The sequence below is a fragment of the Salmo trutta genome, chromosome 18, assembly GCF_901001165.1.
Source record: "Salmo trutta chromosome 18, fSalTru1.1, whole genome shotgun sequence".
In the NCBI taxonomy this organism is placed as follows: Eukaryota; Metazoa; Chordata; class Actinopteri; order Salmoniformes; family Salmonidae; genus Salmo; species Salmo trutta.
The window spans coordinates 45,744,311-45,772,194 of record NC_042974.1 but is presented as its reverse complement, the minus strand read 5'-3'; the positions used below and the strand labels follow the sequence as shown (position 1 = coordinate 45,772,194).

At 41.8% G+C, this 27,884-nt stretch overlaps 1 protein-coding gene across 1 annotated transcript; it reads left to right on the top strand.

The window, feature by feature from the left end:
* The first annotated feature begins 118 nt into the window (after positions 1 to 118).
* Positions 119 to 14,474, top strand: slc25a16 (solute carrier family 25 member 16). Its single transcript, XM_029698771.1, has 9 exons — positions 119 to 452; positions 926 to 1,058; positions 7,143 to 7,235; positions 7,497 to 7,694; positions 7,858 to 7,979; positions 8,119 to 8,185; positions 8,292 to 8,454; positions 8,623 to 8,691; positions 11,126 to 14,474. The coding sequence occupies exons 2-9, from the start codon at positions 962 to 964 to the stop codon at positions 11,280 to 11,282; spliced, it is 966 nt and encodes a 321-aa protein (XP_029554631.1). The 5' UTR covers positions 119 to 452; positions 926 to 961; the 3' UTR covers positions 11,283 to 14,474.
* The last annotated feature ends 13,410 nt before the right edge of the window (positions 14,475 to 27,884 follow it).

The window sequence follows — 27,884 nt, the reverse complement described above, 5'->3', positions numbered from 1 at the left end:
CCCAATATTTAGCAAATGATAAAGTGTTTGGGCATAGTTGACATGTTATTATTAATTGACACGTTTATGGTTTTATTGTGCACTTTTTAAAAAAATCAGTGACGTCATTGACATGCGCCGGTGCAACTCTCCATCTGTGCACGATGAAGGGCACTAGTGGTTGGTGATCATAAAAACACGTGCCTTCACCCTTCATACATTTAACCCAGGTAGCAAATTGGTTTTATTGCTGTTTTTGGCTATTAATTAGCTACGGATGACTCGCAAAAACAGGGACCGAAAACTGAACTCACAGACTTGTCGCTCGGGGAAGTTGTCTCCGCGAGCGCACTCTGAGCATGTTTGTTTACTTGGGGAATCCGGAAGGACCTGAGGCTGCCTGCAAATGCTAACGCGCCCGCTAGCTCAATTGTGCAACGTTCGTTCATCTGATAGTGTTGACCTTGCAGCGGGTAAGATTGCTAATATACGTTATCAATACAGCAACAATCGTTTGAACTGTGAGTAACTGTTTGAACAGTCCATTCAATGGTAGATTGAAGATTGTATTTAGCTAGCTAGTTAAAGTTAATCTGCTAACGGTAACACGATAACGGTTAGTTCGAGTTCAGTGATAGCTAACATTATCTACGTTCAATGACAGTTACTACTAACTACTAGTGCTAGTTTTGTTTTGATACGTGACTAGCCGGCTAGTAGCTACTTAGCTAGCCAAACCACACTATGTCTTGATTTATACTTTGTTTCAGTGATGAACTGACGTTAACCTTACATACAACGTTATGCCTCATTATCATTATGTGCCCCCCTCCCAGGCAAGGCAATAATGTCTTATTGGCTGTCCAATTGTGATGTAGAGTGATATCCTTTTTAATTGTGGGTGAAAAGGTAACTATATATCTGTTGTTTTTTATTCTTTCCATAGTTATGGATGCATTAGGGTCCTGATTGAACACACATCATGGCAACGGAGGCTGCAGTCTCCACCCCTGGTCGTCCTGCAATCCCCAACCACTCTCAGGGGGACTATCACTTTGTCCGCTCCTTCGTTGCTGGAGGTAAGTGTGGCTGCAGACTTAACTTGTGATTATAATACAGAAATGCAATACAGAACATACAGTAGTACACATCCAGTGACACAAACCCTGGTTCTGATGAGCTGCGTGGCGTGCAGGCTTTTTGTCCAGCAATAACTACTACTATAATCTAAATCAGGGATGGGCAACACCACCACATCGAGAGCAAAACATTTTAGCAGCCCTCTTCTTGAAGGCAGAGAGATGTATTTGTTTTAGTTAATGTTGTGCAATTCTAGACATTTTGCCATGGTGCATAGAGACAATTTTGGATTTTTAAAGCAAGTTTTCTGCAATTCTACACGTGTTGGAGAGGAAAATTGGCTAATTTCCTGTAATCCTACACATTTTGCCATAGAGTGGAGAGAAATGTTTGCAGTTTTTAATATGATATCAGTGTGAGACTGACTAACAAATTCAATGTGGGCCCCCCCCGGCTGATTATTCAACCATGAATACTAAGTTTAGATAGCTGGCTACTAGACTAATTTACCAATCTAAAAAGGTTAGCTGACATGGGCTAATTGAGTGACTATCAGTGACTGACATAACAAGAGAGAAACTGCTGTTGCACAACCAAATTTCAAAATTGCACCTTGTGTATTCTACTATTCTAACTTGCATCTGTATGTTGAAACCCCGACTGAGTTGTCAGAGGACCTTCCGTGGGCCGCCAGTAGCCAACCCCTGATTTTAAAATAATGGCTTAACCTCACCAGAGATCCAGAAAAGAAATGGGTACCGTCTAGAGTTGAATAACTGGAACAGGGTTATGAAGATTCACAGAGATTTCCTGACAAAACCCACTCCCTTTTCCTGGAGTAAATAACTGCGTGAAGCTGGTAAATTATAATTCTTTATTTGAGCAGTGTAACAGTATAGCTTCCGTCCCTCTCCTCGCCCCTACCTGGGCTCGAACCAGGGACCCTCTGCACACATCTACAACTGCCTCCCACGAAGCATCGTTACCCATCGCTCCACAAAACCCGCAGCCCTTGCGAGCAAGGGGAACAACTACTTCAAGGTCTCAGAGCGAGTGACGTCACCGATTGAAACGCTATTAGCGCGCACCACCGCTAACTAGCTAGCCATTTCACATCGGTTTCAACAGCATGACGTGATATGGAACTGTTAAATTATATGGAGTGGCTATGGATACAGAGTTTCTTAATCTCAATTTGCCCAGACTAAAAATATGGATATTTCTGTGCATGTGTAGGATTATTTTTTTACTTAGCCGAGTTCCCACTCCGGTGCCTACTGCAGTGCTGAGTGCTCCACAGCCGCTACCACCTCCTTGATCGCTTTTGTCTGGTCACTGATGTAGCCTACAAAACTTAATGTTGTACACACAACTGTTTGACCTATTGCATTCCATGCCTCAGTAAGCATAAGCACTATTTCATGTTATATTTTCAGGAGTTCTTACAAATTTTGTTGTCAGTATTACAAACATAAGTACGACACAAACAGGCAGTCTAGTGATTACATTTTCTTCTTAGCAGCTGAGTTATATGCAACTTTACTCTCACCACGATATCAGCATATATGGTATAACTATGGCACAGGGCGACGCAAAACGCACTTGCCCATTGTCAGACTATTTTTAGGCAAACAGGCAGTCAAGTACTGTTATTTTTTCAGGAACTGATATATGGCAACAGCTATAAAGATGATCTTACATCATCACACAAAATGTGTCAAAAGTGTAGGCACTGCGTCCTGCTTGTGCAACTGCAATATCCATTACAACAGAGAAGGTTGTAGCCTTCATAAAGTATTTACACCCCTTAACTTTTTTCACATTTTGTTATGCTACAAGGTTGGATTACATTTTTTTTTTAAGTAAGTGTCATTTTTTTGTCAACAATCTACACAAAATACTCTGTCAGAAGTGGAAGTCGTCCTGCTCCTGAGGCAGCAAACCATCCCCAAACCATCACACTACCACCACCATGCTTGACTGTTGGTGTAAGGTTCTTACTGTGGAATGCAGTGTTTGGTTTTCGTCAGGCATAATGGGCCCCTTGTCATCCAAAAAGTTATACTTTTGACTCATTTGACCCTAGAAATTTCTTCCAAGAGTCTTGGTGATCATCCAGATGCTTCCAGGTGCTTTTTGACAAACTTGAGTCAACTTTTTGGCCTCAAGTCCTGGATGACTTACCTTTAAAGAGCAGAATTCATAGTTCCTTCTATTATCAGATAGTTCTACAGGAGAATGTCAGGCCATCCGTCTGTGAGCTGTAGCACAGCTGGGTCATGCAGCAAGACAATGATCCAAAACACACAATGAAATCTAAATTGTTTTTTTAGTTTTGGAATGGCCTAGTCAAAGTCCCGACCTAATCCTAATTGAGATGTTGTGGCAAGACTTGAAACGAGCAGTTTGTATACTTGAAAAACCCACAAATGTCGCTAGGTTAAAGCAGTTCTGCATGCAAGAGTGGGCCAAAATTCCTCCACAGCGATGTGAGAGACTGATCAACAACTATAGGAAGCATTTGTTTGCTGTCATTGCAGCTAAAGATGGCACAACCAGTTTTTGAGTATAAGGGGGAAATTGTTTTTTGACACAGGGGATTGAGTGTTTCATAACTTTGTTAAATAAATAAAATAAGTATACTTTTTTTGTTATTTGTGAACTCTGGTTTCTGTTATCTAGCACTGTATGTAAAAGTAATAATAATCATGGTCGAATTACCGGCCAGGGGGCCCACTTGATTTTGTTAGTCAGCCTCGCTTAGATATCATATTCAAAAATGCAAAAGTTTGGCTCCACCCTATGGCAAAATATGTAGAATTGGAGGACATTTGCTGTAAAACACTTGTGTCCATTGATCTGAGGTCCTAGCAGTATTACGCATATTCAAAGAGGAGTCCGTAGTTTGTTTTCTAATGATCATGATTTTTTTGTCAAAGAAGTTAATGAATTTATCACTGCTGATGTGAATGCCAACTTCACTTGGGGAATGCTGCTTTTTCATTAGCTTTGCGACAGTATAAAACATTTTAATTTAGGATTGTTTTATTCTCTACAATCAGGTTGGAAAAGTAGGTTGGTTGACCAGCAGTGAGGGCTTTTCGATATTGCGTGGTGCTGTCCTTCCAAGCTAGTCGGATTTGTCAGACTTCCAATTTGGTGGAGCGCAATTTCCATTCCAATTTTCTGGAAGCTTGCTTCAGGACTCAGGTATTTTCTGTATACCAGGGAGCTAGTTTTTTGTGACTTTTTGTTTTTAGCAGGTGCGACCGCATCTAGGGTATTACGCAAGGTTAATTTAGATCCTCAGTTAGGTGGTTAACAGATTTTTGTACTCCAATGTCCTTGGGTAGGTGAAGGGAGTCTGGAAGGGCATCTAGGAATCTTTGTATTGATTAAGGATCCCCACTCTTCCTGGGGTTCAGCAACATTAAGGCAGTTATATACAAATATTACATTTCATACCTTTTCACAACACATTAAGTATGTTCCCTCAGGCCACTACTCTGTCACTTATAATTATTTATATTTTAATTGAACCTTTATTATATATATTTTAATTGAACCTTTTATTTAACTAGGCAAGTCAGTTAAGAACAAATTCTTATTTACAATGATCAAATTTATTTATATAGCCCTTCTTACATCAGCTGATATCTCAAAGTGCTGTACAGAATCCCAGCCTAAAATACCAAACAGCAAGCAATGCAGGTGTAGAAGCACGGTGGCTAGGGGAATCTAGAAAGGCCAAAACCTAGGAAGAAACCTAGAGAGAAACCAGGCTATGAGGGGTGGCCAGTCCTCTTCTGGCTGTGCCGGGTGGAAATTATAACCGCACATGGCCTAGATGTTCAAATGTTCATAAATGACCAGCATGGTCAAATAATAATAATCACAGTAGGTGTCGAGGGTGCAACAGGTCAGCACCTCAGGAGTAAATGTCAGTTGGCTTTTCATAGCCGATCATTGAGAGTATCTCTACCGCTCCTGCAGTCTCTAGAGAGTTGAAAACAGCAGGTCTGGGACAGGTAGCAAGTCCGGTGAACAGGTCAGGGTTCCATAGCCGCAGGCAGAACAGTTGAAACTGGAACAGCAGCACGGCCAGGTGGACTGGGGACAGCAAGGAGTCATCATGCCAGGTAGTCCTGAGGCATGGTCCTAGGGCTCTGGTCCCCCGAGAGAGAGAATTAGAGAGAGCGTACTTAAATTCACACAGGACACTGGAGAAATACTCCAGATATAACAGACTGACCCTAGCCCCCTGACACATAAACTACTGCAGCATAAATACTGGAGGCTGAGACAGGAGAGGTCAGGAGAGGTCAGGAGACACTGTAGCCCCATTCGAAGGCCTACCCCGGCCAAACCTGGACGTCACTGGGTCAATTGTGCCCCGCCCTATGGGACTCCCAATCATGGCCGGATGTGATACAGCCTGGATTCAAACCAGGGACTGTAGTGACGCCTCTTGCACTGAGATGCAGTGCCTTAAACCGCTGCGCCACTCGGGAGCCCGAATATCTACATTACAAAATCCATGTGTGTGTAGAGTGCGTGTCTTATTGTGTGTCTTTAGTCTCCGCTGTTCCATAAGGTGTCTTTTTATGTTTAAAACATTTTTTGGAATCTTCTGCTTGTCAGTTACCTGATGTGAAATAGAGTTCCATGTAGTCCTGTGCGCCTCCCATAGTCTGTTCGCTTGGGGATTGTGAAGAGACCTCTGGTGGCATGTCTTGAGGGGTATGCATGGGTGTCTGAGCTGTGTGCTAGTAGTTTAAACAGACACCTCGGTGCATTCAGCTTGTCAACACTTCTTATAAAAACAAGTAGTGATGAAGACAATCTCTCCTCCACTTTGAGCCATGAGAGATGTACGTGCATATTATTAATGTTAGCTCTCCCTGTACATTTAGGGCTAGCCATGCTGCCCTGTTCTGAGCCAATTGCCGAGGTCCCTCTTTGTGGCACCTGACCACACGACTGAACAGTAGTCCAGGTGCGACAAAACTAAAAGGCAGAGCAGCGCTTTATTATGGACAGACTTCTCTCCATCTTAACTACTGTTTTCCGAGAATTTACAGCTCAGCTTTTGATAGTCCTTGGTTGGTGTCCAATCAAATTATTTGTTGCGATTGGAAACGTAATAAGATCGTGGTCTGATAGTCCAGGATTGAGGAAAAACATTTAGATCCACTATCAATTTCATGGTAATCTGTAGTGAACAAAAATATAAATGCAACATGCAACAATTTCAAAGATTTTACTGAGTTACGGTTCATTAAAATAAATTATTTAGGCCCTAATCTATGGAATTCACATGACTGGGCAGGGTTGCAGCTGTGGGTGGGCCTTGGAAGGGCATAAGCCCACCCACTTGGCGGCCTGGCCCACCTGCTGGTGATCCTGGCCCAGCCAATCAGAATACGTTTTTCCCCACAAAAGGGCTTTATTACAGACTGAAATACTCCTCAGCACCCCCCCTCAGACGATCCCGCAAGTGAAGAAACCAGATGTGGAGGTCCTGGGCTGGCGTGGTTACACGTGGTCTGCTGTTGTGAGACCGGTTGAACTTACTGCCAAATTCTCTAAAACATCATTGGAGACATTTTTATGGTAGAAAAATGAACATTCAATTATCTGGCAATAGCTCTGGTGGGCATTCCTGCAGTCAGCATGCCAATTGAACACTCCCTCAACTTGAGACATCAGTGGCATTGTGTTGTGTGATAAAACTGCACATTTTAGAGTAGCCTTTTATTGTCCCCAGTACAAGGTGCACCTGTGTAATGATCATGCTGTTTAATTATCTTGATATGCCACAGCTGTCAGGTGGATGGATTATCTTGGCTAAGGAGAAATGCTCACTAACAGGGATGTACACAACATTTGAGAGAGAAAAGCTTTTTGTGCAAATGTTGTTCAGTGTAATATGCACTAATTCAAACTAATGCGTCTAGATTCCAGTTTGAGCAAACATGCATCTAACAGATAATTATCTGCAGATTAATGTAATGGTTATTTTACTCAGTCCAGCTCAGAGATGCTCATGTTGTGGGTGTCTGTATCTCTCTGGGTGTGTTTAGGTGTAGCTGGATGCTGTGCCAAGTCCACCATCGCTCCTCTGGACAGAGTAAAGATCTTACTGCAAGCTCATAGCCCCCACTACAAAGATCTGGGTAAGGTTTGGATAACTCTGCTGTTCTGAAATGGAGTGTTCCTCTTCCTGTAAACATGTCTGTTGGTTGTCAAATGGTTTGTCAGTGCCACTGATGTATTCCCCCTCCCATGTAAATGTTGTATCATGTCCCGATTAATTAATCGGAGATGTTTTATCTTACACCAGATGGCACCAGAAACTAAGCAATGACATCACACTGATCTTTCTTATTTTTGTCCTTTGCTCTCTCCCCTCCCTCCGTCTCTCCTCTCTCCTGTAGGAGTGGTAGCCACTCTCCGTGCTGTGCCAAAGAAGGAGGGTTACCTGGGGCTGTATAAAGGCAACGGGGCTATGATGGTCAGGATATTCCCCTACGGAGCCATCCAGTTCATGGCCTTTGACAAATACAAGAAGATCCTCAGTCAACAGCTGGGCATCTCTGGACACATCCACAGGCTTATGGCCGGTTCTATGGCAGGTGAGAGGATCAGTGGGAAGAATCCAAAAAAGACAATAGGAAGTCTGTATAATGCAGAGAAGATACTTCCTCATTCCTGATTATTTGTCAACAACAATAGTTTCCACAGTAGATACAACGACAGTTAAGTATATTTTATCTGACCATGTTGTTGTTTCTTCAGGGATGACAGCAGTGATATGTACGTACCCTCTGGATGTGATCAGAGCCCGTCTGGCATACCAGGTGAAAGGACACCATCGCTACACAGGCATCGGAAATGCCTTCCAGACTATATACCTAAAGGTGCCTTTTATTTGTTCCTCTCCGTTTAAAATTATACCTGTAATTTGAGGGAGGTGTGCAAGTTTCCCTCCTGTGTTTATCTTGAGTTGAGTGTTTTATCGTGAATTGAGGCTCAGCTGTTGGTGTTCTCTTTTTAAAGGAAGGAGGCATCCCTGGCTTCTACAAGGGTCTCATCCCAACCCTTATAGGCATGGCTCCATACGCAGGTGAACATGCGCGCGCGCACACACACACACACACACACACACAGTGTTGTCAAGAACTTTCTGTTGAGTTTTGTGGGCCTCATTTCTTCTGCCCTCCATCCTCCAGGGTTCTCGTTCTTTACCTTCGGCACGTTGAAGAGTATAGGTCTGGCCCACTTCCCGGAGCTACTGGGGCGACCGTCCTCAGACAACCCAGAGGTGATGGTGCTGAAGACCCACGTCAACCTGCTCTGTGGAGGGGTGGCTGGAGCTATCGCACAGACCATTTCGTAGGTTGATTGATTGATTGGGTGTTTGACTGATGGATTCATTGGATTTTAAAGACCTATGTCAACTGCTCTGTGGAGGGGTGGGTAATTGGTTGGTTGATCGATATGGTTGGTTAACTCATTTGCTCTCTCTGCCCCCCCCCTTCTCTTCCCCGTCTCCTGTCCCAGCTATCCTCTGGATGTTGCCAGGAGAAGGATGCAGTTAGGAGTGGTGCTTCCTGATTCTGACAAATGTCTGTAAGTGGCACCGTTTACCCCTTCCTCTCCAAACCCAGAGCTCGTATTACAAAATGAGGTGCTGATCTAGGATCAGGTTTCCCTTTCCATATAATCCAGTTCTAAAAGGAAAAAGGACCCTGGACTAGACTTAGGGGGTGTACTGGATATACTGTATACTGGGGTATTTTGAAATAGCTGTATGATTTTCAATACCCTCCCCAATTTCTATTATTTACATTTTTATTCATAAAGTCAATTGAATCAGTCACATGGTATGTTTGTCTACAAAGAGCTACATGGAGCAAATTGAAGTTTTGTGATGTGATGATCCACTGTTCAGAGGAAGAAATAGAGGTGATCAAGTTACACTTGAAATTCACTACTAATATTTGCCAGCAAAATATCTTATAACTTTAAGTTAACTATCTAATTCTCCAGTCAGGGCTTCAGCCATGCATTTGGTTTGCTAACTTGCTAGCTATAGGTGGCTAGCTTGCAAGATCAAGCTTCTTGGTTACAGCGGAGACAATCATCCCCTCCTGGATCAAGTGTGAGTAGCCTTTTGAGATAGTTGTATGAGCTGGGTTCTTTGTCCTTGCAATCACATTGTGTTCGCTTGATCTTGTTAGCATTTAGCTAGCGTCCGCTTTGGGAATTCACTAGTACTTTGCTAGTGCCTTCAGAAAGTATTCATGCACCTTGACTTTTTCCACATTTTGTTGTGTTCAGAACTAAGGTTCAAGAGTAAAAATGTGCTTTACAAGTCACATAATAAATAGCTTGGACTCCCTCTTTGTGCAATAATAGTGTTTAACATGATTTTTGAATGACTACCTCATCTCTGTACCCCATACATACAATTATCTGTAAGGTACCTCAGTCAAGGAGTGCATATCAAACACCGATTCCACCACAAAGACCAGGGAAGTTTTCCTATATCTCGCAAAGAAGGGCACCTATTGGTAGATGGGAAAAGCAGACATTGAATATCCCGTTGCGCTTGGTGAAGTTATTAATTACACTTTGGATGGTAAATAAATAGACTGAGTCACTACAAAGATAAAGGCGTCCTTCCTAACTCAGTTGCCGGAGAGGAAGGAAACCACTCAGGGATTTCACCATGAGACCAATGGTGACTTTAAAACAGTTACAGACTTTAATGGCTGTGATAGAAGACTGAGGATGTGTCAACAACATCGTACGTACTTGACAATAGTAACCTAATTGACAGTGAAAAGAAGGAGACCTGTACAGAATAAAAATGTTTCAAAACATGCATCCTGTTGGCAACAAGGCACTAAAGTAATACTGAAAAAAATGTGGCAAAGAAATGTTTCTCCTAAATACAAAGTGTTATGTTTGGGGCAGATACAACACATTACTGAGTACCACTCTCCATATTTTCAAGAACAGTGGTGGCAGCATCATGTTATGGTATGCTTGTAGTCTGAAAGACCTGATAATGGTTGTCTAGCAATAACCAACAACCAATTTGACAGAGATTGAAGAATTGTTAAAAGAATAATGGGCAAATGTTGCACAATCCAGGTGTGGAAAGCTCTTAGAGACTTACCTAGGAAGACTTACAGCTGTTAATCACTGCCAAAGGTGCTTCTACAAAGTATTGACTCAGGGGTGTGAATACTTCACTCTGATTCCATGTGTTATTTCATAGTTTTGATGTCTTCACTATTATTCTACAATGTAGAAAATAGTCAAAATAAAGAAAAACACGGAAATGAGTAGGTGTATCCAAACTTTTGACCTGTTTATATTTATATGTTTTAGTTTGGGAAAAATAACACCCCTTGTGTGCACTGCTGGTTATACTGCATAGCACAGTATGGTACAGGAACGGTATCGAAATCTGGCTACTGCCCAACACTACCCTGGACCCTGTTTGAATACTTAGAAAAATCACTTAGGTATAGGAGTTTTGTGGAGTGTATGGTATTATTGAGTCCTAAGCCCTGGTTGGTCTTCCAGAAGACTACAGCTCTGTACCAGGCATGCCTTTCAAAGTTCGCCTGCTTCACAGTGGCAGTAGAAATACTTCACCACCTGACACTATGCTTCTAGAATGTATCCTCGTAATAATGATTTTCTAGAGGTGGACAACCTCTGGGTTGTCAGGGCAAGAATAGACTACTCACTTAGAGTAAGACTGAGTCACTATGTTCTACTCCATACAATGAGAGCTTGTGTTTTAGATGATGTCAGTCCCCAGCCTGTGTACTGTGTCTGTATTAAACAGCTCTGTCTTTGAGGTTTAGAATGCCGAAACAGACTGGCACTGGCAGAATAACCTATTCTGAACATCTTTAACAAATAGAAAATGCAAATGTTATTATTTTGAATTAACATATTAAAATGTAATTGATAAGTACCTGGTAAGCCCTGCACTGTAAAATAAATTAACTTTTTTTGTCTTCCTACTTGTCTCCCTCTACAGTACCCTGACCAAGACTCTGAAGTATGTGTACAGTCAGTATGGGATGAAGAAGGGTCTGTACAGAGGGCTGTCTCTCAACTACATCCGCTGTGTGCCCTCTCAGGCTGTGGCCTTCACCACCTATGAGTTCATGAAGCAAACCCTCCACCTCAACTAGCTGCTCCCTCCCCATCCATCCAACTCCACCCTTCATCTCTGCATAGCTGGATTGGGGCACGTTCACTAAGGCTAAACACTCTGAAATGTTTAGAGAGAGAAAGACCACTACTAGAGATCTATCTCAACACAACCTGACCGAGAGCATTGACTGGGGCTATACATTCTGAAATGTTTAGGAACTTCCTTAGAAACTCCCTGCATCTCAACACAACCTGACTGAGAGCATTCACTGGGGCTATACATTCTGAAATGTTTTTCTGAACGTCTTTCAGTGCCCTGAATATTCCTTATTAGATGTGTTAATTTACCCTAGTAAACCTTTTCTGTTTTAAGGAGGTCGGCTTCCGCTTGGAGGTATTGAACCCTGCTACCAGAGGAGGCCATTGGGGCTCAGCCACTGGAGCCATGCTGAGCCCAGTCGCTCTTTGCCCCAGTCGGAAAGCAGATGAAGGCACTGGGCCCCATAGCAATGCCTCAAACAACTGGCAATGCCAATCCAGTGCCCCTGTCTGTTCTCAGCTCCTGCTTTTGTGATTCTCCCTCTTATAATGTCGTTCTAAAACCGCCCAACCTGTGGCTTTGGACAACACCCCGGCAACTATTGCCATGGATACCTATGGACAATACTCCCTCTGCTTCGATGGGTGGCTATGTGCAATGAACCCCTAATGACTTTCGTTGGTAATGCCATAGCAACCCAATTCTGTACACTGCCTCCCACCCTACCTAAGAAGTCACACAGACAATAACGGAGGGGAAAGTCACACCGGGCAATCTGCCTTAACATAATCGGAGGTCTTCTTTTCCTCATGTACCTACCTGACACTTGTGAGTACAAACCTAGACACATAAAATAATGAGACAAGGATTTAAATGTGTAATATGTCCGTTTTTGTAAGAGTTATAGGACAACTCCTACATTTTATGAGAATTAACAACACTCTCCCCAAGCTTGTGTTTAACACAGAACTGTGCTTTTTGAGCATCCTGAGTTTAGTAGAATCCAAATGATAAAATCCCAAAACATCACATTCAGTTTGTTCAAAACTGAACATCAAATTGTATTATTTTGATGGTCTCCAAAAAGTCTTATTGTCGGACATTGAAACAGGTTTGCCCCATGCAGTTTAACAGATATAACAGGTGTGTATCTGTAGGAGTGTTGTCTTTGGTTTTGACGTGTGTTTGTGTCCATTCAGGGTTTAGTGTGTAGTAAGTCTCTTCTCTACTGTGCAGGTTTGGGGTCCAATGCCTTGTTGTATACAAGTTGCTATTTATGTGTTGTGTTCCTATCCAAAAAGCCTCGGTGCACTTTGCCAATCTTTTACCCGTATAGCCAACAAATCTATATAGATGTATATCTAATTGCAACAGAGACATAGTGTCTGAAATGCCAACCTATTCCCTATATAGTGCACTAGTCAGGCTCTGGCCTAAAGTAGTGCACTATATAGGGAAAAGTGTGTCATCTTGGACATAACCATGGCTGCTAGTCAGTTTTTACTTTAACCAGGCCAGCTTGTCATTGGCTACGACGTAACAATGTAGGCTAACGTTGGGTACAAGGCAGTGGTGTAGCGTGCAGAAACATTCATGTTCTCTGGCTAATGATGGTGTGTACCTACCTGAAGAGGATTTTGAAATGATAGAGATTTCTGTTGAGGAAAGAGTCTAGCAGGGTTGCAAAATTCAACTTTCCCAAAATGCCCTGCTTTCCCAGAAATTCCGGTTGGAGGATTTTGATATTGTTCCTGTGAGATGACAATGAACTGAGGTAGGCTATGGACTGACAGTGGTGGTTTTAACATATGTTGTGTTTTTACCTCTTGCCTACATTTCTCTGTGTTCAGGTGTGTGTCGCGGGGTGTAGAAAGCATTTCTCAGCAACTGAACAAGATCTAGACACTAGTATTAAAAGATATGCTATATACTGTATCCTATGTAAGATTTGCTATATAGTTGAAGCACTCAAATGGAAACCTGAGTTAAGTACTTCAAGGGGGAAAAAACTAGCACTTTGGAGCCGTTGGCTTTTTTGTGTTTATTTATGGAAGTGTAATGTGACTGTGTGGCCACAAGGTGTCCACAATGAGTCAGTAATACGTTTACCGACAACATCATCTGTAGCCTGCCCTGCATGTAACTGGACATACATTGCCATGCTGAAGCCTTCATATCCACTACTACAGCGACGTATGTATTCTGGTCTGTCCATGTATCATCATGATGACTTTGGATATGTCATTTTCCTCTTGGTTTGAATGTACATCTGTGTTCTGTACCCGTATTCATGAAGTGTCAGTTTTGCCTTTTCGATCATAATGAATAAGAGGAGGACCTGATGTCAGTACTAGTGCTTCATGACAGTATGCCCTGTTCTTCTCTTGTTTAGCAAAATGATGTAAGGCAGTAGGAAGACAACTATCATAATGCACATCTCACTGGTCTCAAGTCACTTCCTTTCCCAATCTACTGTACTTTCCGTCACATGCACTGAACGAGCTGGATAGGTAAAAGCTACTTCCTGGTAGGCACATTGTTTTCCCAGACTTATTCCACTTAAAAAATGAACTTCTACTTTTGATTTATAAAAGTTTAAATTCGCTATTCAGAAAAGTCTGAGCCCTCTCACACTAGAACAGTGTTTCCCAAACTCTGTCATTGGGACCCCAAGGGGTGCACATTTAGTTTTTTGCACTGCACAGCTGATTCAAATAATAAACAAATCATTAAGCTTTGAATATTTAATCGGCTGTGTAGTGCAGGTGCAAAAACCAAAATGTCCCCAGGACCGAGTTTGGGAAATGCTGCGCAAGAATGAACGATATTGATAGGACAGGCACTTGTCAGTCACAATGTGAACGATGACAGGGAAACGCTGCTGGTTTGACAATCTGCTGTCTGTCTCACCTCCAGGTACCTGTGGGATTTGTGTGCGCTGTGGTTGGTTTGAAGTCACATTTCTTTACAGATAGCAAGATGCGCCTTCATCGTGGTAACGATGAGTCGAAATCCACTGAGCCTAATTATTGTTTTCTTGCACATTTGTTTTATTTTGTGTGTTCCCTATAGCCAGCCACGGAATCGTGATGCATAGGCAATTTACTGTGCTTTGATTGACGACCGAACGGCAAATGTTGACTAGTTTATAAAACGTGTCAAACTGACTGAATAAAAGTGATCATCTATATCCCTTTGGAATTCATAAATCATACAACGTAGTTATATGTTCATGGAATCGCTCCTGTACAAGTAAACCAAAGATCTCGTTTGTATTTTCCTAGGATATGAAGTCCATGTCGGGTCTTTACAGATAGTGGCGCAAAATTGAGTGACTATTCCGTACCGAATCGCATCAGAGAGAACTGTTAATTTGGCTCCCTCTTTTGCATACTGGTATATATTTTAAAAAAGTCCATAAAGAAGGTGAATCCTCGCTACAGGAACAATGGGTAGTGGAGCGAGAGCCTAATTTTGTTCTAAATATGCTAATTTTACTTTAATTCATTTCTGCAAAATCAGAAAGCTATAATACTGACTGATAACCATTTTATTTTTTTCAATTTAAACTTTAATTTATTTTTCAAGATAATGTGCCCTATTTACTTTAACTTGAACAACAAACATCATTCTGGCAATTTATATATTGCAGTAAAACTGTAAATACGACTTTAATTTTAAGGGAAGACAGGTTAAATGTTTTTATGTTTGCCTCTTAGAAAATAGTCCTGATCATATAGGCCTAGAAAATATCCAAAACAACTAACAATACACTGAATTCACACGTTTTCAGTCATTTAAATTGTAAAGTGATGTCTTTCTACACACTACCACAACTCATTTTACCAATCTGGGATGTGTACTCGATAAAGTATTCAATAATTTTGCTGTGTATTTGAGATGTAATCAAGGCATTAGAATGTACCAGAGGCCGCCACAAATGGCGCTTGTTCGGCCAGGGATGGCTACTTTTTTCTACTTGGCTGGCTAGTCTGTGTAGTGAGGGAAAACACTATAGGCAGCTTTACATATTGCTTTCACCCATCCTGTGTTTTCAGATCAGTGCAGATGAAGGCGAGGAGAGGAAGCCACTAGACTATTGAGATGCACCCTCACACTTTCACAGGTGGTGGATGCATGAATGCCAAGCGACAAAGGGGGAGGTGTTACTTACATGTTGCAGTGCTATAACAAAAAAGTGAAACCGTACTTTCTTTGGAGCACTAATGCCCTGTCCCAATGCTCATCTCTCTCCTATGAGATTATGTTTACCTATGATTTCTCCCAGCCCTTTGCCTACACCTCCAAGCCCATATCATTGATGCTCAGACTCTATCCTCTATGGTGTTTTGTTCTTTCGGTGCTAGAAAACTTTATACAACAGTGCATAGTTGACTGAAACCGGGATTGTATTCAGCGGGTATAAACGGGAGAAAACATTTTCAAATGAAAGATTTATGATTTTATTACGGTTCCCATTAGCCGACGACAGCCAGTCTTCCTGGAGTCCGACACATAACGAAAAAGACTTTACAATGTACATGCATTTAAAACTTTAACATAGACATTACAGACTTGTATATTAAACATTTAATAGAAAAATGTTAAAGGCCAAAAAAATATGAAAAAAGAATAATGTGTGGGTGTGTGCACATCTATCAGTTACACATACAGTACCAGTCAAAAGTTTGGACACCTACTCATTCCAGGATTTTCTTTTCTTTTTACTATTTTCTACATTGTAGAATAATCGTGACAACAACTATTAAATAACACATGGAATCATGTAGAAACCAACAGTGTTAAACAAATCAAAATATATTTGACATTCTTCAATAATAGTAGTAGCCAACCTTTGCCTTGATGACAGCTTTGCACACTCTTGCCATTCTCTCAACCAGCTTCATGAGGTAGTCACCTGGAATGCATTTCAATTATAAGGTGTTCCTTGTTAAAAGTTAATTTGTGGAATTTCTTTCCTTAATGAATTTGAGCCAATCAGTTGTTGTGACAAGGTAGGGGTGATGTACAGAAGATAGACTTATTTGGTAGAAGACCAAGTCCATATTATGGCAAGAACAGCTCAGATAAACAAAGAGAAATGACAGTCCATCATTACTTTAAGACATGAAGGTCAGTCAATCTGGACAATTTCAAGAACTTTCAAAGTTTCTTCAAGTGCAGTCGCAAAAACCACCAAGCTCTATGATGAAACTGGCTCTCATGAGGACTGCCACAGGAAAGGAAAACCCAGAGTTACCTCTGCTGCAGAGACTAAGTTCATTAGAGTTAATCGGCAATTAACTGCACCTCAGATTGCAGCCCAAATAAATACTTCACAGAGTTCAAGTAACAGACACATCTCAACATCAACTGTTCAGAGGAGATGGCGTGAATCAGGCCTTCATGGTCGAATTGCTGCAAAGAAACCACTGCTAAAGGACACCAATTAGAAGAAGAGACTTGCTTGTGCCAAGAAACACGAGCAATGGACATTAGACCGGTGGAAGTCTGTCCTTTGGTCTGATGAGCCCAAATGTTTTATTTTTGGTTCCAACCGCCGTGTCTTTGTGAGACGCAGAGTAGGTGAACGGATGATCTCCGCATGTGTGGTTCACACCGTGAAGCATGGAGGAGGAGGTGTGGGGGTGCTTTGCTGCTGACACTGTCTGTGATTTATTTAGAATTCAAGGCACACTTAACCAGCATGGCTACCACAGCATTCTGCAGCGATACGCTATCCCATCTGGTTTGGGCTTAGTGGGACTATCATCATTTGTTTTTTAACAGGACAATGACCTAAAACACACCTCCAGGCTGTGTAAGGGCTATTTGACCAAGAAGAGTGATGGAGTGCTGCATCAGATGACCTGGCCTCCACAAACACCCGACCTCTACCCAATTGAGATGGTTTGGGATGAGTTGGACGGCAGAGTGAAGGAAAAGCAGCATATGTAGGAACTCCTTCAAGACTGTTGGAAAAGCATTCCAGGTGACTACCTCAAGAAGCTGGTTGAGAGAATTCTAAGAATGTGCAAAGCTGTCATCAAGGCGAAATAATCTCAAATATATTTTGATTTAACTTTTTTGGTTACTACATGATTCCATATCTGTTATTTAATAGTTTTGACGTCTTCACTATTCTACATTGTAGAAAATAGCAAAAATTAAGAAACACCCTTGAATGAGTAGGTGTGTCCAAACCTTTCACTAGTACATACACACAAAAATTAAGTCAGATGGGGGAGAGGCGTTGTGAGGTGTTGCTTTATTTCTTTTTTTTTAACCCAGTTTGCTGTTTACTTGCGCTATGAGATGCAATCGTGGCTCTATATAATATTGTACGATTTCTTGAATTTGTTCTGGACCTGGGGACTGTGAAGAGTCCCCTGGTTCGCAATCACACTGCCCTTACCCGCCTGGACAAGAGGAATACCTATGTAAGAACGCTGTTCATCGACTACAGCTCAGCATTTAACACCATAGTACTCTCCAAACTCGTCATTAAGACCCTGGGTCTCGACTGTGCCCTGCGCAACTGGGTCCTGGACTTTCTGACGGGCCGCCCCCAGGTGGTGAGGGTAGGAAACAAAATCGCAACCCCGCTGATCCTCAACACTGGGGCCCCACAAGGGTGTGTTCTCAGCCCTCTCCTGTACTCCATGTTCACCCATGACTGCGTGGCCATGCACGGCTCCAACTCAATCATCAAGTTTGCAGACGACACTACAGTAGTAGGCCTGATTACCAACAACGACGAGATGGCCTACAGGGAGGAGGTGAGGGTCCTCAGAGTGTGGTGTCAGGAAAATAACCTCACACTCAACGTCAACAAAACAAAGGAGATGATCGTGGACTTCAGGAAACAGCAGAGGGTGCAGCCCCCTATCCACATCGACGGGACAGTATTGGAGAAGGTGGGAAGTTTTAAGTTCCTTGGCGTACACATCACGGACAAACTGAAATAGTCCAACCACACAGACAGCGTGGTGAAGAAGGCGCAACAGCGCCTCTTCAACCTCAGAAGGCTGAAGAAATTTGGCTCGTCACCAAAAACACTCAAACTTTTACAGATGCACAATCGTATCACCGCCTGGTACAGCAACTGCTCCGCCCACAACCGTAAGGCTCTGCACAACGCATCACCGTGGGCAAACTACCTGCCCTCCAAGACACCTACACCACCCGATGTCACAAAAGATCATCACGGACAACAACCAACCGAGCCACTGCCTGTTCACCCCGCTATCATCCAGAAGGCGAGGTCAGTACAGGTGCATCAAAGGTGTTTTTTATTTTTAGCAAATGTATTAACTGAAATATCACATTTACATACAGTTAAAGTTGTAAGTTTATACACACTTAGGTTGGAGTCATTAACTTGTTTTTCAACCACTCCACAAATTTCTTGTTGACAAACTATAGTTTTGGCAAGTCGGTTAGGACATCTACTTTGCAAGTAATTTATCCAACAATTGTTTAGACTGATTATTTCACTGTATCACAATTCCAGTGGGTCAGAAGTTTACATACACTAAGTTGACTGTGCCTTTAAACAGCTTGGAAAATTCTAGAAAATGATGTCATGGCTTTAGAAGCTTCTGATGGGCTAATTGACATCATTTGAGTCAAGATTTAGATGCACTATTGTAAAGTGGTTGTTCCACTGGATATCATAAGGTGAATGCACCAATTTGTAAGTCGCTCTGGATAAGAGCGTCTGCTAAATGACTTAAATGTAAATTGGAAATGTGTATGTTTTTCCAGGCCTACCTTCAAACTCAGTGCCTCTTTGCTTGATATCATGGGAAAATCAAAAGAAATCAGCCAAGACCTCAGAAAATTGTGGACCTCCACAAGTCTGGTTCATCCTTTGGAGCAATTTCCAAACACCTGAAGGTACTACGTTCATCTGTACAAACAATAGTATGCAAGTATAAACACCATGGGACCACGCAGTCGTCACGCTGCTCAAGAAGGAGACGCGTTCTGTCTCCTGGAAATGAACATACTTTGGTGCGAAAAGTGCAAATCAATCCCAGAACAACAGCAAAGGACCTTGTGAAGATGCTGGAGGAAACAGGTACAAAAGTATCTATATCCACAGTAAAACGAGTCCTATATCGACATAACCTGAAAGGCCGCTCTTCAAGGAAAAAGCCACTGCTCCAAAACAGCCATAAAAAAGCCAGACTTCGGTTTGCAACTGCACATGGGGACAAAGATCGTACTTTTTGGAGAAATGTCCTCTGGTCTGATGAAACAAAAATAGAACTGTTTGGCCATAATGACCATGGTTATGCTTGGAGGAAAAAGGGGGAGGCTTGCAAGCCAAAGAACACCATCCCAACCATGAAGCACGGGGGTGGCAGCATCATGTTGTGGGGGTGATTTGCTGCAGGAGGGACTGGTGCACTTCACAAAATAGATGGCATCACGAGGAGGAAAATGATCTGGATATATTGAAGCAACATCTCAAGACATCAGTCAGGAAGTTTAAGCTTGGTCGCAAATGGGTCTTCCAAATGGACAATGACCCCAAGCATACTTCCAAAGTTGTGGCAAAATGGCTTAAGGACAACAAAGTCAAGGTAATGAAGTGGCCATCACAAAGCCCTGACCTCAATCCCTTAGAAAATTTGTTGGCAGAACTGAAAAAGTGTGTGCGAGCAAGGGGGCCTACAAACCTGACCCAGTTACACTAGCTCTGTCAGGAGGAACGGGCCAATATTCACCCAACTTATTGTGGGAAACTTGTGGAAGGCCACCTGAAATGTTTGACCCAAGTTAAACAATTTAAAGGCAATGCTACCAAATACTAATTGAGTGCATGTAAACTCCTGACCCACTGGGAATGTGATGAAAGAAATAAAGCTGAAATAAATCATTCTGTCTACTATTATTCTGACATTTCACATTCTTAAAATAAAGTGGTGATCCTAACTGACAGACAGGGAAATGTTACTAGGATTAAATGTCAGGAATTGTGAAAACTCAGTTTAAATATATTTGGCTAAGGTGTATATAAACTTCCGACTTCAACTGTAAGTATTCAGACCATTTGCTCTGTACTTTGTTATAGCACCTTTGGCAGCGTCATACCCAAGTCTTCTTGGGTATGACGCTCCAAGCTTGGCACACCTGTATTTGGGGAGTTTCTCCCATTCTTCTCTGTAGATCATCTCAAGCGCTGTCAGGTTGGATGGGGAATGTTGCTGCACAACTATTTTCAGGTCTCTCCAGAGATGTTCGATCGGGTTCAAGTCTGGGCTCTGGCTTGGCCATTCAAGGACATTCGGAGACTTGTCCCGAAGCCATTCCTGCGTTGTTGTAGCTGTGTGCTTAGGGTTGTTGTCCTATTGGAAGGTGAACCTTCTCCCCAGTCTGAGTTCCTGAGCGCTTTGGAGCATGTTTTCATCAAGGATTTCTCTGTACTTTGCTTTGTTCATCTTTCTCTCGTTCCTGACTAGTCTCCCAGTCCCTGCCACTGAAAAATCTCCACACAGCATGATGCTGCCACCACCATGCTTCCCCGAAGGGATGGTGCCAGGTTTCCTCCAGATGTGACGCTTGGCATTCAGGCCAAAGAGTTCAGTCTTGGTTTACTCAGACCAAAGGAATCTTATTCTCATAGTCTGAGAGTTTTTAGGTGCCTTCTGGCAAACTCCAAGCGGGCTGTCATGTGCCTTTTTACTGAGGAGTGGCTTCCGTCTTGCCACTCTACCATAAAGGCCTAATTGGTAGTGTGCTGCATAGATTGTTGTCTTTCTGGAAGTTTCGCCCATCTCCACAGAGGAACTCTGGAGCTCTGTCAGTGACCATCTGGTTCTTGGTCACCTTGGTTTTTGTTCTGACGTGCACTGTCAACTGCGGGACCTAATATAGACAGGTGTGTGCCTTTCCAAATCATGTCCAATCAATTGAATTTACCACAGGTGGACTCCAATCATGTTGTTGATCATCCTTGAGATGTTTCTATGTAAACAGGATGTACCTGAGCTCAATTTTGAGGCTCATAGCAAAGAGTCTGAACACTTATGTAAATAAGGTATTTCAGATTTTTTTTTTTCTTCTAAAAACCTGTTTTCGCTTTGTCATTATGGGTTACTGTGTGTAGATTGAGGTATTTAAAAAAAAAAAAAATGTATTTAATCAATTTTAGAATAAGGCTGTAACGTAACAATGTGGAAAAAGTCAAGGGGTCTGAATATTTTCTGAATAGCAAAGACCGACATACATTTTGGCATTTTTAACACATTGTTTCTCACAAAAACAAGAATTGATGCGGTAAATCTCTCCTACTTTGAACTATAAGAGACTGACATGCATACTGTTGACATTTTCCCTCTTTGTACATTGAAGGGCAAGATGTGCTGCTCTGTTGTGCGCCGGCTGCCGCTTTTCTAGGTCTTTTGCAGCACTTGACCATATCACCAGACAATAGTAAAGATTAGATAAAACTAGAGCGTGCAGGACTTTTAGTTGACTGTGGTGTTAGAGATTTTTAACACACAGACCTCTCCCCATCTTTACAGCACATGAATCAATATGGCTTGACCATGAACATTTACAGTCTAAGGTGACACCAAAAAGTTTAGTCTCCTCAACTTGCTCAACAGCTGAACTTAGGGAATGATTTGTACCAAATGCAATGCTTTTAGTTTTAGGTATGTTCAGGACTAGTTTATTACTAGCCACCAATTCCCAAACTGACCAACACTTTGTTTTAGGGTTACAGCGATTTCACTACCTGTGGTTGCTGACATGCATAATATTGAATCATCAGCGTACATAGACACACAGGCTTTGTTTAATGCTAGTGATAGATCATTAGTAAAAATGTAGAACAGTAAAGAGCTGCCTTGCGAAATACCACACTTTACTTGTTTTACATTATAGAAGCCTCTGTGAGCTGGGTTTAGACCATCGTGAGACAGGTTAGTTTGATAGAGGATTTAAAACCATAACACATTTTTTCAGTAACAGATTCTGGTCAATAATATCGAACTTTGCACTGAAGTCTAACAACATACAAATCATTAATGTCATTTCAGTACATGTTTGGTGCCCTTCTCTATAAGCAAGCTGAAAGTTTGTGTTCATTTGTCCAGAGAAATAGCATTGTATCTGGTCAAACACAATTTTTTTCCCAAAAGGTTGCTAAGAGCTGGCAGCAAGCTGATTGGTTGGCTGTTAGAATCAGTAAAGGGTTCATTACCAATCTTGGGTAGTCAAATAACTTTAGCTTCCCTCCAGGTCTGAGGACAACACTTCTCAGATTGAGGTAGCATCTCCTTCTCCGTTTCAAAATGTTTTATCCCATTTGGTGTTTACTGAACGTGGCCCTGTTAACTCTTTTGTTAACCTTCACATGGGTTTTACATATAATGTATGCTATTTAGCTTTGGATAAAAGCAAATTAGTCCTGCGTGCATACATTTTACATATGGGTGGTCCCGGGAATCGAACCCACTACCCTGAGCTACAAAGGACCATAATTGTCTCTGTAAATGTCTAATTAGAGTGAGATTGGTTGCATTAATAAGTGGAGTGCCTGTAATGAATGTAGTAATGTGTTTATTCTGTAGGCCTAAATCATGCTGTTGAAACGCTACGGTCCGAAATCCTAACTTGAGATCTAGTGGCAAGAAAAAGTATGTGAACCCTTTGGAATTATTTGGATTTCTGCATAAATTGGTCATCAAATTTGATCTGATCTTCATCTAAGTCACAACAATAGATAAACATAGTGTGCTTAAACTAATAACACACAAATTATTGTATTTTTCTGGTCTATATTGAGTACATAATTTAAACATTCAGTGTAGGTTGGAAAAAGTATGTGAACCCTTAGTCTAATGACTTCTCTAAATACTAATTGGAGTCAGGACCTGGAGTCCAATCAATGAAACGAGATTGGAGATGTTGGTTAGAGCTGCCTTGCCCTATTAAAAAAAAAAACTCATAAAATGTGAGTGCTATTCACAAGAAGCATTGCCTGATGTGAACCACGCCTTGAACAAAAGAGATCTCAGAAGACCTAAGATTAAGAATTGTTGACTTGCATAAAGCTCAAAAGGGTTAGAAAAGTATCTCTAAAAGCCTTGATGTTCATCAGTCCATGGTAAGACGAATTGTCTATAAATGGAGAAAGTTCAGCACTGTTGCTACTCTCCCTAGGAGTGGCCGTCCTGCAAAGATGACTGCAAAAGCACAGCGCTGAATTATCAATGAGGTTAAGAATAATCCTAGTGTCAGCTAAAGACTTACATAAATCTCTGGAACATGCTAACATCTCTGTTGACGAGTCTACGATATGTAAAACACTAAACAAGAATGGTGTTCATGGGAGGAAACAGTGGAAGAAGCCACTGCTGTCCAAAAAAAAAATTCTGCACGTCTTAAGTTTGCAAAAGTGCACCTGGATGTTCCACAGCGCTACTGGCAAAATATTCTGTGGACAGATGAAACTAAAGTTGAGTTGTTTGGAAGGAACACACAACACTATGTGTGGAGGAAAAAAGGCACAGCACACCAACATCAAAGCCTCATCCCAAAGTAAAGTATGGTGGTGGGAGCATCAGGGTTTCGGGCTGCTTTGCTGCCTCAGGGCCTGGACAGCTTGCCATCATTGAATGAAAAATGAATTCCCAATTTTATCAATACATTTTGCAGGAAAATGTTAGTGTATCTGTCCGCCAATTGAGTTGGGTGATGCAACAGAACAACGACCCAAAACAGAAGTAAATCAACAACAGAATGGCTTCAACAGATGAAAATACGCCTTCTGGAGTGGCCCAGTCAGAGTCCTGACCTCAACCCGATTTGAGATGCTGTGGCATGACCTCAGTAGAGCAGTTCACACCAGACATCCCAAGAATATTACTTAACTGAAACAATTTTGTAAAGAGGAATGGTCCAAAATTCCTCCTGACCATTGTGCAGGTCTGATCCGCAACTACAGAAAACATTTGGTTGAGGTTATTGCTGCCAAAGGAGGGTCAACCAGTTATTAAATCCAAAGGTTCACATACTTTTTCCCACACTGCACTGTGAATGTTTACACGGTGTGTTCAATAAAGACATGAAAACGTATAATTGTTTGTGTGTTATTAGTTTAAGCATACTGTGTTTGTCTGTTGTGACCTAGATGAAGATCAGATCAAATTTGATGACCAATTTATGCATAAATCCTGGTATTTCCAAAGGGTTCACATACTTTTTCTTGCCACTGTACGCTAGGACAGTGAGGGGGAAAAAGTATTTGATCCCCTGCTGATTTTGTACATTTGCCCACTGACAAAGAAATGATCAGTCTATAATTTTAATGGTAGGTTTATTTGAACAGTGAGAGACAGAATAACAAAAAAATCCAGAAAAATGCATGTCAAAAATGTTATAAATTGATTTGCATTTTAATGAGGGAAATAAGTATTTGACCCCTCTGCAAAACATGACTTAGTACTTGGTGGCAAAACCCTTGTTGGCAATCACAGAGGTCAGACGTTTCTTGTAGTTGGCCACCAGGTTTGCACACATCTCAGGAGGGATTTTGTCCCACTCCTCTTTGCAGATCTTCTCCAAGTCATTAAGGTTTCGAGGCTGACGTTTGGCAACTCGAGCCTTCAGCTCCCTCCACAGATTTTCTGTGGGATTAAGGTCTGGAGACTGGCTAGGCCACTCCAGGACCTTAATGTGCTTCTTCTTGAGCCACTCCTTTGTTGCCTTGGCCATGTGTTTTGGGTCATTGTCATGCTGGAATACCCATCCACGACCCATTTTCAATGCGCTGGCTGAGGGAAGGAGGTTCTCACCCAAGATTTACATGGCCCCGTCCATCGTCCCTTTGATGCGGTGAAGTTGTCCTGTCCCCTTAGCACCCCCAAAACACCCCCAAAGCATAATGTTCCACCTCCATGTTTGACGGTGGGGATGGTGTTCTTGGGGTCATAGGCAGCATTCCTCCTCCAAACACAGCGAGTTGAGTTGATGCCAAAGAGCTCCATTTTGGTCTCATCTGACCACAACACTTTCACCCAGTTGTCCTCTGAATCATTCAGATGTTCATTGGCAAACCTCAGATGGGCATGTATATATGATTGCCAGCAGCATACCACCCTGCATCCCACTGCTTGCTTGCTTCTGAAGCTAAGCAGGGTTGGTCCTGGTCAGTCCCTGGATGGGAGACCAGATGCTGCTGGAAGTGGTGTTGGAGGGCCAGTAGGAGGCACTCTTTCCTCTGGTCTAAACAATATCCCAATGCCCTGTGTAGGACGCTGTCTTTCGGATGGGACATTAAACGGGTGTCCTGACTCTCTGAGGTCACTAAAGATCCCATTGCACTTATTGTAAGAGTAGGGGTGTTAACCCCGGTGTCCTGGCTAAATTCCCAATCTGGCCCTCATACCATCACGGCCACCTAATCATCCCCAGCTTACAATTGGCTCATTCATCCCCCTCCTCTCCCCTGTAACTATTCCCCAGGTCGTTGCTGTAAATGAGAATGTGTTCTCAGTCAATTTACCTGGTAAAATAAATATGTGCTTTCTTGAGCAGGGGGACCTTGCGGGCGCTGCAGGATTTCAGTCCTTCACGGTGTGTGTTACCAATTGTTTTCTTGGTGACTATGGTCCCAGCTGCCTTGAGATCATTGACAAGATCCTCCCGTGTAGTTGTGGGCTGATTCCTCACCGTTCTCATGATCATTGCAACTCCACGAGGTGAGATCTTGCATGGAGCCCCAGGCCGAGGGAGATTGACAGTTCTTTTGTGTTTCTTCAATTTGCGAATAATCGCACCAACTGTTGTCACCTCACCAAGCTGCTTGGCGATGGTCTTGTATCCCATTCCAGCCTTGGCCATGGTGGAGAGTTTGGAATCTGATTGATTGATTGCTTCTGTGGACAGGTGTCTTTTATACAGGTAACAAGCTGAGATTAGGAGCACTCCCTTTAAGAGTGTGCTCCTAATCTCAGCTCGTTACCTGTATAAAAGACACCTGGGAGCCAGAAATCTTTCTGATTGAGAGGGGGTCAAATACTTATTTCCCTCATTAAAATGCAAATCAAATTATAACATTTTTTACATGTTTTTCTGGATTTTTGTTGTTGTTATTCTGTCTCTCACTGTTCAAATAAACCTACCATTAAAATTATAGACTGATCATTTCTTTGTCAGTGGGCAAACGTACAAAATCAGCAGGGGATCAAATACTTTTTTCCCTCACTGTAACTCAAATGTTCAGGTAAATTCCCCATTTATATCGATACATGGTTTACAGAGAAGTCCAAGTCAATTCCATTTCAATTCAGGAAGTAAACTGAAATCCCAATTCCAATTATCCTCATTGAAAAGCAATGACGAGAATTAGAATTTTGGTTTACCTGTGGAATTAATATTGAATTGAGCCAAATCTTGTCTGGATTCAGGCCTAAAGAGTACAATCAACTCACTGCTGCTCATTGTAACCTGACAATAGACTACACATGAACTATCCTAGCCTGGTTAAAACAGACTAAACGCTGTGCTCACCTTACACTCTGGACAATGGTGAGCACAGCATTATGTCTGGTGGTGTAACCAGGCTAGAACTACCCTGTCTTCAGGTCGGTCTATTTATGATAAATGTATATGATGATATATTATTATAATATCAGGAAGGGAATTTTGGTTTTGTCTGAAAATGTAAATAATTTGTTGGGTACTACTGAAGAATGATTTTTTTTTTTTTTTTTTTATTTTTTTTACCAGGTTCATTTGTCCATTTAGGCAGAAATTGTCAGTTTTGGTTGTTCTGATTTTATAAATTATAAAAGATCTGAATTGGCTAAAATGTTGTCTTATTGAGTCAATATGAAAATAAAGGCTCTTATTTCTCATACAGTACTTATGATTTGGTCGTGTGGTTTATATTAGTAATTTAACAGATGCTCTTATCCAGAGCGACTTACAGTAGGGAGTGCATACATTTTCACTTACTGATCAAGTAAGAAATGTATTGTTATCCAACAAAATTAGCTACATAAATATATAATTTGAATATGTAGGCTAAACCTGTTATGTTGCAGCTCCCCTTAGTAGGACTGCTGTGGATGTTGTCTTGCCCGTTGCTTTACACACAACTGTAACATTAAGGTTAGATTGCTGCATAACATTAGAGTAAGCTGGATATTATTGAGCTTCTTCATTCCTCCATGGCTTGAGTTAGAAGCTGCCTGTAACTGAACTAGGATCAGTTTACCCTCCACCAATCCAATCGACACAAAACTGACTTTAGATGACTGTCTAGGCAGTGCAACTGCAGCCTACTCCTTGGTTGTGAGTGAGAGACTAGAACAAACCAAACCACATACAGTACTGCTACAATATGGAAGTATATTAGTATATCATACTGTATCCAGCAGTGAAATAGTGGGATTCCATATTTGCATGTATTTTTCTTGAAACCATCCAACACTTGTTGTCTGACTTCAGCACATTTGACTGGTAAATATATGTGTAGCCTATTACTGACTAGAGAGCTGCTCTCTGCCTTTCTGAGTATTCACTGTCAATGGAATGATCTCTGCACCCTTGTTTTCCCCATCCTATATTTAACCTA